General features: G+C 41.2%; 2 protein-coding genes across 2 annotated transcripts; one reads left to right on the top strand and one right to left on the bottom strand.

Moving 5' to 3' along the window:
• Positions 1 to 1,155: 1,155 nt before the first annotated feature.
• LOC101077122 (12-(S)-hydroxy-5,8,10,14-eicosatetraenoic acid receptor-like) lies at positions 1,156 to 4,939 on the top strand. Its single transcript, XM_003971495.3, has 3 exons — positions 1,156 to 1,607; positions 2,331 to 2,736; positions 3,260 to 4,939. Exons 1-3 carry the CDS (start codon positions 1,462 to 1,464, stop codon positions 3,728 to 3,730), a joined length of 1,023 nt encoding a protein of 340 aa, XP_003971544.2. The 5' UTR covers positions 1,156 to 1,461; the 3' UTR covers positions 3,731 to 4,939.
• Positions 4,940 to 6,733: 1,794 nt separating this feature from the next.
• On the bottom strand, positions 6,734 to 8,676 carry LOC105417534 (homeodomain-interacting protein kinase 2-like). The gene is made up of 7 exons (XM_029849258.1): positions 8,496 to 8,676; positions 8,227 to 8,408; positions 8,022 to 8,145; positions 7,782 to 7,901; positions 7,613 to 7,669; positions 7,359 to 7,495; positions 6,734 to 7,246 (listed from the first exon to the last, which is right to left on the bottom strand). The coding sequence occupies exons 1-7, from the start codon at positions 8,553 to 8,555 to the stop codon at positions 6,880 to 6,882; spliced, it is 1,047 nt and encodes a 348-aa protein (XP_029705118.1). The 5' UTR covers positions 8,556 to 8,676; the 3' UTR covers positions 6,734 to 6,879.
• Between the last annotated feature and the right edge of the window lie 3,326 nt (positions 8,677 to 12,002).

Below are 12,002 nucleotides of genomic sequence, written 5' to 3'. Positions count from 1 at the left end.
ATCTTCTTTAGATAAAGTCCACAAACAGATAACAAAACCTAACCATTTAATCTGAACATCACCAGAAAACACTGACCCAGGAACTACAGTTGGTGGGAAATTAAATGAGTTTTCAACACTTGGGCTAGTAGACTCTTTTAATTTCCCACCAACTGTGGTTTCAGAAAGGTTCAATAAATGCTAAATTTTTAACAAATTGATGGAAATCCGTCTCCTAACCTGCCACTGCGCTGGGGTGGTAATGGGTACCCGTCTTCCCACAGTCTCACTCATCCTCATTAAACTTTCATGTTCACTGAAGTCTTTGTCAAAGGACAATGTTGTTATAAAGTGATGAATTAAAAGATGTACGGTTTTGGTCAGAGGTGCAACTGTGCGTGAGCAAATGCAGTCCCTGAGTTTGGACATTTTCTCTTTCGAAACAACACAGCATTAGCATATTTTGTGCAACACGGCGACAGGAACAGAAGTGTAATAAGTACTTGTCGTGCCTAACAGATTTAAGCAACTCATTTTCAGACTGTTATATGACTCATGTGTAACTTGGATAATGTTTGCCTTCGATGGAACAACATCCTCTTGGTTCAATGTTTTTTTTTTAAACTTCATAATCAGCTGAAGGTCTTGGATGAAGGGGCCTGTTTGGACCAAAAGCAGGGTCATGTGACTAGTTTCTGGAAATGTTCAACCTATCAGACAACCAATCCCGTGCGGCAACTTCAGGAGTAGGTTGGTGGGCTTGAAGCCAATTGTCTTCTTAAGGAAATGGGATTGATATACTTGAGAAGACCTATCAGGATTGTTAATTCTACCATGACATAAACAGAATTTAATAAAGTGAGCTGGAAAAAAAACAAAGTCTTATGTCATTTTTCTCTAAGCGACAATGTTTTCCTTCTTGGAATACAAAAGCAGACATGTGCGTACATGCCGGATTGAAAAGGACAACCGCCTGAGGAATTTCACAAGACTTTTTCGCCTGGAGAAAACCTTCAACTGCCAGTTTAGTTGCGGGGGACGGCTGTAAATGCCTCCTTATCTATTGGTTAGCACTTTGAGACTTTTAAAGTGTTAACAAAAGCGAAACCAAAGCATATGTGCTCCACAGTGAGCTAAGAGCTGAAACCACACCTCCTGCTGATTATAAAGTCCTCCTCGTTCAGCCCCATGCTGAAAAACCCTTACAGACGTGGTGACATGAGATGTTTGCTCTCTCTTTTTTTTCACAGCCTGTGTGTCGTTTCTTCTGTGTTGAAGGAGCCAGGATCACCAGGATCACCAGTATCACCAGTATCACCGTGAGCATGTCTGAGGAGAGCTGCTGAATTTGACGGATCCCACTGTGAACTGGATTTGGCTACTTGAGCAGAAGATTCTGGATTCTGTTTGAGGATTTTTAACCTCAGCCTTCTTCCAGCCGAGGTGTTTTGACACACCGAAGGACCTAACCTTCCAGAGCTGATGTCCAATATGTCTACAAACTCCACCATTGACCACTGTAACACCCCCAATTCGTTCACATATCAGATCTTCTCATGGGTGATGGTTGTGGAGTTCGTACTGGGTCTGCCTCTCAACCTGTCTGTCCTCTACGTCTTCATTTTCAGGTACGAGGAAGCGCCACAGCTGCCTATAGATTAAAGTTCAAAGTGTGTGAGAGGGTAACATACTGTAGTGTGTGGGTTCTGAACCGTTCCTCTTGGCACAGAACGTGCAGGTGAATAACTCATAGGCTCTGTGCGCCATTAACAGTCAGGTCTTGAGTCAATGAATGATCCGACTCACGAACATTTTCCCTGGGATGTTATTGAGATGGAGTCAGGGTGTCGCTGCCTGTGTGTGGTTTGAGATTTCTGGCGGCAGGAGAAGTTCAGTCAGAGACATCCTGTTTGGATTGTCATTTCTGTTTACCATTGGCCTGGTTCTGAAGCAGAATTCTGCCCCTAACACTGGGAAGCGCCCCAGACAAAATAACCCTAAAGTGCTGCAGCAGAGTGGTCAGGAAGGTTAGGAGCTCAATCGACTTGATCCTGCCAACAGAATCTTTCCCTGGGTTTCAAAATGTGACCCAGCCGCTTGTCCAAGCCACCCATGGGCTCTCAATCCATTGGAGAGCAGCCTTGTGCAGCTGGACCCCGTCCATGAGGCAGGGTGCCTGATGTCCGCTGTGATACAGCCCATCACATCGTTGACCATTACCGTGGATGGATAACCAGTTTTATTTCAGCTTCGTCTGCATGTGTAGATTAATTATTCAGCCCAGTCTGGCTGACTGAGTTCAACAAGCCTTCACCATCAGTGCTTACATAGATGTTTTATTTTCCTTTTAGGTTTAAGTTCTGGAAGAACAAAAGCATCTTCCTCTTCAATATTGTGGTTGCTGATTTCTTGCTGGTGGCCTGCCTTCCGGCCAAGATCTACCACTACCAGCACAACCAGAGACGCAGCAACAGCACGCCAGTCTGCAAGACCCTGCTCTTCATGCTGTTCCTCAACCGAGGCGCTAGCATTGCCTTCCTCATCGTGCTGTCCATCGACCGCTATTTCAATGTGGTGCATCTCGGGAGAAGGAATTTTGTCAAAATCCTGAAGAAATCTCCTCAGATCTCCATCATCATCTGGCTTTTCCTGTTGCCACTCACCATCCCCACCATGCTGAAGACTTTCGAGTGCTGCAACAGTCACGGCCGCAAAATCGAGACCCAATTGCATGACGTGACAGATACCTTAAGAGAGGTATTTATTCAAATGACCTCACATCTGTGCTACATTAAACCAGTAGAGATGAGAGAAAACAGCTGCACTTTCACAGAGTTTTGGTTTCAGAACATTAAATCCTGGGCTGTTACGCGTTCACACGTCAAAATAACCCATATTTAGGTAAACAGCGTGAGCTGTGTACACAGCGGAGCTCGCTAGCCAAAACAGGCTGCTGACGGTGACATCAGTGCTCACACAAATTAAAACCTAGCACAACAAACAGCAGCATTCCATGTTGACAAATGCACAGGGATTAACAGCCTGGTTCTCTGCTGGAGCCCAGTCCCAAGGTGAGTGAGCAATGAACCTTTTTGGAGCTCAGGGATCCACAGACAGGTTACAGAACACCTGTAGCAGCTGCTGTTTACACATCTTCATATACACATAGATAATTCAGATTAATCAGTGCGATACCTCAAAATCTGAGCTAATCTGTCCACCTTTTTTATGCCTTGAAATGGCGGCATTTCACAGATACTGTCACTCCTCTTCCTCTCAGGTTGTCTTCTTCAGCCAGATCGTCATCCCCTTCATCATCCTGGTCTACTGCACCATGCGCATCGTCAATCGCCTGAGGAAGAAGACAGTTGGGGAGAAGGCCAAACTGAGGAGGGCCATGTGTGTGGTAACGTCTGTGGTGGTAGTTTTCTCTATCTGCTTCCTCCCCTGCGCCATCGCCAGAGCAGTGCTGTTGAGCGTGCGGCTGCAGAACCTGCAGGAGGCCGAGGACTTGGTGGTTCAGGTGTACGACGGCCTCATGGTTCTGTCCTACATGGACTGCCTGCTGGACCCGCTGGTCTACTGCTTCTGCAACTCCGGCTTTAAAGACGCCTACATATCAACATTCTGTCCTGGCGTTCTCCGCCAGATACTGCTGAAAACTGACTTTGGGTTAGGAACAACCACCACCATAACAACAACAACAACATCTGCAACCCGAAATGTTTCACTACCAATATTAGAGAAATGAGGCCCAGAAGCACTGGTCAGATTAGCTTCAGTCTTGGGTAGAGTTGACTCAGAGGGTTAAAACAGTATAAAAGTATTGACGTTATCGTTTGTACTATTATCACTGTCAGTGTACAGATGGCACTTATTTATTCTTTAGCCATAAAACCTCCTATAAGGACCACATTTCAGGGCAGAGTTGTCTGATGCACTGTAAAAACGTTAAACGTGACTGTACCAAAATGGAAGCGTGTGTCGCCGTCATACCTCCGGTCAGCCATCAATGCAGTGGTGAAGATTTTCACGGGTTTACACAGATGATGTCATATCGCTGCAATCCCAACCTCCCTCCACTGGCTGATTTAGAGCTAATTTTCATCATGAGCAGGCTCGAGAGACCAGATCAGAGACTCCTGTTGTCCTACAGCCTCGCCGGCCGTACGAAACCCCATGAGACCGCCTGATCAGAGATGAAAGTTTGGAAGTTTGATCGTTTGAGCCTGGTGACACAGATAAAGCACTCCTTGAGCATGTAATTCTAATTGTTTTTTTGTTTTTTTTCTGTATAATAATTTTCTTTTGCTTTAAATGCTCTCATTTGGGGAAAAAAAGGAAAAAAGCATAAACAAAAATAAAAAATGTCACTGGATTTATTTCACCACTTTAATCACGTTAATCACTTTGTCATCATATAATTAGTCAAATCTGTCAAGAATAGAGAGTAAATGAGGCTTGTTCGTGTTGGTGATGTGTAAACAAGATTTTCTCATGAAACTACCTTCCCCTTTTCTTTTTTTTTTTTTACATGTGCCAGCCAAGTTATAGCATGCTGAACCACATGTGATGAAACCAGTGAGATGTTTTCAGCTGCTAAATGGGTGAAAATAATTTCTATGTAACACGCTATTCACCGACAATCCCCCTTTGGTAGACAGAGTGTGCATCATGTTCAGTAGCACTAATGATACAGCAGCACAGATAAAAAGATGTTCTTTTGAATGTTGGGATATGATGAGTTAAAAGGCACGAAGAAACAAGCAGCTCGCACAAATATACAAATCTGTTAAATGTAAACCATGTGCACAGAATCATTCTGCCACGACTCATGAAAAACTTAAAATATCTCAGTGTCCTGCTAATGCTAAAGCTAGAAAGGCATTTTAAAAAATGTAAACGTGTTTATTACTTCAGACATGCAACATATACATAAAATAAACTCTTTTTCTACCAACCAGGTTAAAATGAAGTCTGTATACAGCTAACAGGAGCTAACACTAACTAATCAGATTTTGTTTCCGTTACTTTATTACAAAATAGCTTGGTGTGCTCTGTTGCGTGCTTCTTACTCACGCTTTCTTTTCTACACTGATCTGACTGTGACTCTGACTGTTGAAACTATAGGTTTTTCTCACGTTCTGCTAAATCAGGACATGTGTAGATCAGAGAAGTCTGAAATAAATGGATGTCTTCTTTATCAGTAGAATAATAGGTGATATTCAAGACAGATAATTAGAAGAACAAGCAATAATTAAGTCAACTAAGAAAGGCAGAATGACAAAGAAAAATTGGTCCAGAACAAAGTTAGGATCCAAATAAAGAAGTTCAATCAAGAGTCAACACTTGAAACAATCCTTTTCACCTTGTACATGCTTCCCTTAGGAAACTCCTGTACTGGTGTCTCTTCATTGGCTGCCCATTAAACTTAGGATCATTTTTAAATTCTTCTTCTGATCTATAAGGTCCTCAGAGGCCTAGCTCCATCCTACCTGGAGGCGCTAGTGACACCTTACCAACCCAATAGACCGCTCTGCTCTCAGAATGCTGGTCTACTTGTGGTCCCCAGAGTCTGTAGAGGTAGAATGGGGGGCCGAGCATTTAGCTACCAGGCCCCCCTGCTATGGAACCAGCTCCCTGTCCAGGTACGGGAGGCTGACTCCATCGCTACTTTTAAGATCAGACTTAAAACCTACCTCTTTCAAAAAGCTTATTATCACTAATTCTGTAGTTGCAGTTACTATCATAGACAGACAAATTATCATACTTAGGGAGTTGTCTAATTATTAGGTTAATATCTTAGTTATGCTGCAATAGGCCAAGGCTGCCGGGGTCCAGAAACATGATCACCTGACAGGCCTCTGTCACCCCACTGGGTCATGGTTTCCTCTCTTCTCCTCTCCTCTCCTCTCCTCTCCTCTCCTCTCCTCTCCTCTCCTCTCCTCTCCTCTCCTCTCCTCTCCTCTCCTCTCCTCTCCTCTCCCCTAGTATCTCTGCTCCCCCATCCCCTGTATTCATCAACAGGCCGAGCCACCTTTATAGTTTTACTGTATGCTGCCGACCTCCGACCCTGCTGACCCACTATACTTAACCCTATTAATGTATTTCTATGCTCTACCTATCCTATCCTCTACCTGTCCTCCCCCTTCTCCTCTCTCTCTACCCAGCCGGGTATCAGAAGGAGGGTCCCCCTACATGAGCCTGGTCCTGCTCAAGGTTTCTTCCTGTTAAAGGGGAGTTTTTCCTTGCCACTGTTGCTTGTTGGGGGTCAGGCCCTGGGATTCTGGAAAGCGCCTAGAAACAATTTTGATTGTAACAGACGCTATATAAATAAAGATTGATTAATTAATTGATTAATTGATTACGTGATTAATTGATTGATTGATTGTGCAGGATTAATTAAAAATAGTTGGTTACAAGTAGTTTGGGGATATCCTGTGTATCTTTAGCAAACATATCTTTAGCAGTTATTACCTGTTTCCTGTCTGTTTTAGCAACTGTATACAAACTACTTATACATCAGCTATATATCACTACACAATAGTTTTGAATTGTTTATATCTTCTAAGAATAAAATATTTTTAAAAACATATAAAATATTGTTACTACAATTTTGTGCGTAACAATAGGCAGAGTAAATGGGACAAAGTAAAAATCGGTCAACTTTTCCCCAGGCACAACAAAACAAGGGAATAGGTTCCCAAATAATAATTATATTAATTTCAATGCACCAATTTGTTGTTTGATTTTTGTAAACACTTTATGGTCTTGAAAAAACAGATACTAATGTTTAACATAATGAAATCAGCTTCCTTTATTGTAATTCAGAGTGAATATGTGATTTAAAGACCAGATGGGACTGTACCCCACACATACTGTAGGTATTGAGGGAGTCAGTTACTTTTTCCCTCCTTTACTGCCTGTGTATCGCCTTGTTCTTTTCAAAGCTTTTTGGCTGAACCTGGGCCCGGCCATCGAGGTGGAGCGATGAGGCCCACCATCCTTCCCGTCAGGCAGCTTCCTCTGAACACTGGAATTATTAGCATTTATCTGTGTGTACTTTCTTGGTGTCACCCTTGACTGTATTCTAGGCCGCTTGGAGTCGTGACAAGTTGGGTCATCATCTTTTGAGTCACGATTTCTTTTCTGCCCTGTTTTTAAGTGGCTCTCTTGGTGCTGCTGGGGGTTTTCACACTGCGTCTGTAAAGTTTGTCCATTTTCCTGGCTGGCAGTAACCTCTGGCTCTTTAGAGGTAGCCCCCACCCTTCAAGACAACAAATACTTGACTTAAATAATTATCTGAGGTCCTGCAATTTTTTCAAATGGATAAATCAAGGGTTTTAGGACTGAAATGAATGATCTTTGTGTAGACTTACTCAGTGTTTGTCAGAAAACCATGTTGCAGCAGTTGAGCTGGGGTAATGCGTGTAGCAGGATCAAGGTCAAGCATGTTCTTTAGCATGTTAACAAAAAGATTAAGTTCTGGATGTTCGCTGCCATTAGAAGGGAAGGCCTGGAACAATAAAAATTGATTTAAAGTAGCTAATTACCCTGTAAATATATTCTTTATGCTATAGAGAAAGTGTTGTTACATTGATGTGAAGAACAAATTAAAACTGGAAAAACATACGCTTAAAATGTCATCCAGAGAATCCAGAAGCTTATGTCCTCCTCTGCTGTAGCCTGTCTGAACAGATAACAGAAAATGAGTTAAGCACAACAAAATAAACATTCCTACCTATTAATTTGTGAATTTGGGAGTCCGTAAGAAATATTTTAGACAAACTAGGTACAGATACCTTTAGTTTCCATGATCGATTCCATGCGCACATGCTTTGCTTAAAGAATTGATTAGTTTTTATGCCTGCATTTAGCATTCGATTCGGAGGTTGACCAAATAGCTCCACTATGTACCTCATCTGTGGGTAAAGAAAACACAATATTCAATAATATCACAATATTCACCAAAAAAGGTTTATGTTGCAGAAAAGTTCAAAGAAAAGAATGAAGTAAATTACAAATATTACAAATATACTTACCACGTCAAACTCATTATCCCCATCAAACAGCCGATTACCAAGGTGTAACATTGCAACCACACAGCACAGAGACCAAATGTCGACAGCCTCTGTCAATGGAAGACCCAAAAGGACCTCTGGAGACCTATAAAAGGGTGTTAATTTGCTTTTTACAGTTGGTTATTTATAGATTGCCATGATTTTAAATATTTGTAAAAATAATTACCTGTAACAGAGGACCTGTATAGCTGAGCCCTGTGGTATAGTGGATGCAACCCTGGCAACTCCAAAGTCGATAAGTTTGATTTTGAAAGGCTGCTTTTCATGGTCCACTAACATAATATTGTCCAGCTTTATGTCACAGTGTGTTAGTCCCACACTCCTCAGCGATTGAAGTACAATTGCAAGCTTAAAGCCAATAAAACACTTTCAGAATACTTTTTCAACATTAGATTGAAGGGCTATTAATGAAAAAGGAAGTGCAGCGAGACATACCTGTTGGACAATAAATCTGATTCCCTTTAGAGGCAGAGGACGAAAATCGTTCTCCTCCATGAAGTCAAAGAGACTTTTTTCGAGGTACTCAAAAACGAAACAGAAATTTCCTCTGTCAAAAAAAGCTGCGTGAATCTGGACAATGTTGCATTTTTCTGCATCCAGTCTTTGAAGCCTTAGCAGGGCTCAAGGTTCACCTTTATTAAACCACATACAAGGGCAAGTAGGAACAAAAGTGGGTATTACATACTTCCTTCTCTACACGATCGTAGTAATCTCCTTTTTTCTTTATGACCTTGACTGCCACAGTCTTGTTGTCTTTCAGTCTTAAACATTTGACTACTTTGCCAAATGAACCCTCTCCCAGAATGGACTGCACCAGATAATTGGTTTGTCTGGAAAAGAGTATGCTTCCAATTTCCACTGTGTTGTGCTCGTATGCGGATGGACCCAAATGTTGGTAGCTGATATGTTAGAAGAGAGAAGAAAAAAGATTAAGAGAAGTCTCCCTTTAAATCAAAATGGAGTACAGAAACTCTAGGGAAACACTTATCTCATGACTTATCTCATGATTATTAATCATCAAGCATAACAGGCAATTTATTAAGGTTGTCTTCAGTATCACTGATCACCTTAAGCTTACCCTCACTGCACAGTGCCCCATTTACCAAAGGACTAAGCCACCCTAACAACTGTATCCAAAGATATACAATGCCTGATATGTCTCACCTTATACCATTAAAATAACCCATAATTTCTAGTTTTGTTGCAGAAACATTATGAACCACTTCACTCATAAAGCTGCAGTAGAACAGCAATAAAAGGGATATACAGGACTACCAGTTGATTTGGGGACATGGGTTACGGTTACATTTTTGTAGATCTTGTCTGCCAATTTTGTCTACCTATATTTGCTGTCACTCAAAATAAAATTATTTCATGTTCAATTCCAAGCAACAATATCAAATCTTTCACCACATCTCATGTGTGTGCGAATTGTCATGATTTTTTTGTGCATGGGTAAGGGTATACTGTATAATAAAAACATAACTTGTCCAATGCTCAGACCCTAAAAAAATCATTCCAGAGAAAGTCAATCAGGTCCACCATTTTCTCAACAACCTGCAATCTCTACAAGGATAGACATTTTATTTTTAGCTAATGTAAATTTCCTTGCCAAATAATTGAATTGATCAAAACTTACCCGTGTGCCATCTTTTGTGTAGTGCTGAGTAGTAGGTGTTTGTTATGACTTTACAAACCAGAATATTTCCAAGCAGAATGAAACAGCCAAAGTTATTCCTATCTTAAAACCTCCTGACAAACATGTAGTGCCAAATTGTAGACCAGTTTCTCTGTTACCCTAATAATACTGGATAAAAATGACCTATGTTAGACTCTGTCCTTTCATACCAAAGCACCAAAGTGTTTTTTTAAATATATTTGTCTATCTATGATGTTCAAAGATCAAAGACATGATATCCCTTTACCCACAACCCCTCTGTCACCCGTTGTCATTTTATAAAGTACTGGTAAGTTTAACAATAGAAAACTTTAGCTTGTGTGATAGTAGACTCTCCTCTCCCCCATAGAATTCAATGGAAAATGACAAAATGGAAGGAAATCCAAATCTCAAAGCCCACTCATCTTAAACCGAGGCTGTATTGTAAATAACAGCTCTTATTTTAATTTATTGGTTAGTTTTTGTTTTGGTTTCAAAGGTTTTATGGGCAAAACTTAAGGGTACATATGGGTTAAATGTAGTGTTTAAAGGACTGTTCATCAAGGTGTTATATTAACGTCAGCTGCTCAGTGGCAGGAGAGAGACAGCAGCAACATTGTTGTTGTTTGTAGTTGTATATCGGCCCCCTGCTGGGCCACATTCAGAGTTCCTATCTGAGTTCTCTGATTTCTTATCTGACTTGGTCCTCAGAACAGATAGAGTCATTATCATTGGAGACTTTAATATCCATGTAGACATTATAAATGACAGCTTTAGAAATGGCTTCATTTCATTACTTGAGTCAGTTGGTTTCCTCCAGCAGATAAACCAACCAACTCATAGCTTCACCCACACCCTAGATCTACTGTAGTCCTGACTTATGGTGTTGAGGTAGAACATGTGTCAGTGTTCCCTCAGAACCCACTCCTGTCAGACCATTCTTTGATCACTTTCACATTTATGATTAAGGATTCTTCTATGTTCAGAGCACAGTCTCACTATAGCAGATGTCTTTCAGATAATGCTGTAGCTAAGTTTAAGGAAGCGATCTCTGCGTTGATCCCAGGACCACCGTGTGTTTCCCCAGGGATCAATCATTAGAATCTTAGCCCTGCTGAGGTTGACTCTATTGCTGAAGGTGCAGCAACCTCACTGAGAATCACGCTTGATTCTGTTGCCCCCCTGAAAAAGAAAATAGTAACTCAGAGGAGGTGTGCCCCCTGGTATAATTCACATATCAGGACCCTCAAGCAGAAAGTGCAAAAACTAGAAAGGAAGTGGTATTCTTGAAATATAGATAGCTACCATTTAGCCTGGAAAGACTGTCTATTAGTTTATAAAAAAAAAGGCCCTTCGTAAGGCTAGAAGAGCTTATTTTTCTTCTTTGATTGAGGAAAATAAGAGCAACCCCAGGTTTCTTTTCAGCACTGTGGCCAAATTAACCAAGAGTCACAGTGTTTTAGATCCACGTATCCCTTCTTCCCTTAGTGGTGAAGACTTCATGAGCTTCTTCACTGATAAAGTTCTAGGTATCAGAGAAAAAGCTAACCAGGCCATCCCAACAACTGGACCATCACCAGATGTGCTGACTGTGGGAACATACATGTTCTCCAACGAGCCCTTAAACTCCTTCAGCCCTATATATTTTTCTGAGGCGTCTTTGCTAATTCAGAAATCCAAGACCTCCATGTGTCTTTTAGATCCCATCCCAACACACCTGTTGAAAGATGTTTTATCATTGATAGGCAGCTCTATCCTGGACCAGATCAATTGTTCTTTAGTGACAGATTACAGGTACTCTACCCAGCTGGCCATCAGCAGGAGGGTCCCCCTACATGAGCCTGGTCCTGCTCAAGGTTTCTACCTGTTAAAGGGGAGCTTTTCCTTGCCACTGTTGCTTGTTGGGCGTCAGACCCTGGGATTCTGTAAAGCGCCTAGAAACAATTTTGATTGTAACAGATGCTATATATATAAAGAATAAAGATTGATAAAACAGGCTGTACCTGCAGGGAGGAGGTCATCTGGTACTACAGGTCAAGAATGGGCAGAAATCAGGATACACATTGGAGCAACTTTCAAAATAAAACCAGAAACATTTTAGTAAAAATATTAGAAAGAACAGGTTAACAACAGAGCTCTTTGGCAACCAATAATTTTAAAAACAGCCTGAATGACCTGAAATTATAAATTGATAGACCAAGTCATCATAAACTCATTTTAGAGTGCTGTACAATTAAAGGCTGTTTTCATAAATTGAGTCCATTCAAACTTGAACATATATATTT

This window comes from Takifugu rubripes, chromosome 16 (genome assembly GCF_901000725.2).
Source record: "Takifugu rubripes chromosome 16, fTakRub1.2, whole genome shotgun sequence".
Taxonomy (NCBI): domain Eukaryota; kingdom Metazoa; phylum Chordata; class Actinopteri; order Tetraodontiformes; family Tetraodontidae; genus Takifugu; species Takifugu rubripes.
The sequence above is the reverse complement of the archived record's forward strand: the minus strand, read 5'-3'. Positions and strand labels throughout refer to the sequence as shown.

What these genes read in the sequence shown, in the direction of transcription:
- LOC101077122 (XM_003971495.3), top strand. Translation starts at nt 1,462, where the DNA reads ATGTCCAATATGTCTACAAACTCCACCATTGACCACTGTAACACCCCC. An exon ending in CTCTACGTCTTCATTTTCAG is followed by an intron (nt 1,608 to 2,330) that starts GTACGAGGAAGC and finishes TTTTCCTTTTAG; the next exon opens with GTTTAAGTTCTGGAAGAACA. An exon ending in TGACAGATACCTTAAGAGAG is followed by an intron (nt 2,737 to 3,259) that starts GTATTTATTCAA and finishes TCTTCCTCTCAG; the next exon opens with GTTGTCTTCTTCAGCCAGAT.
- LOC105417534 (XM_029849258.1), bottom strand. Translation starts at nt 8,555, where the DNA reads ATGGAGGAGAACGATTTTCGTCCTCTGCCTCTAAAGGGAATCAGATTT. An exon ending in ATACAGGTCCTCTGTTACAG is followed by an intron (nt 8,146 to 8,226) that starts GTAATTATTTTT and finishes ACCCTTTTATAG; the next exon opens with GTCTCCAGAGGTCCTTTTGG. An exon ending in GGTTTTCTGACAAACACTGA is followed by an intron (nt 7,247 to 7,358) that starts GTAAGTCTACAC and finishes GTTGTCTTGAAG; the next exon opens with GGTGGGGGCTACCTCTAAAG.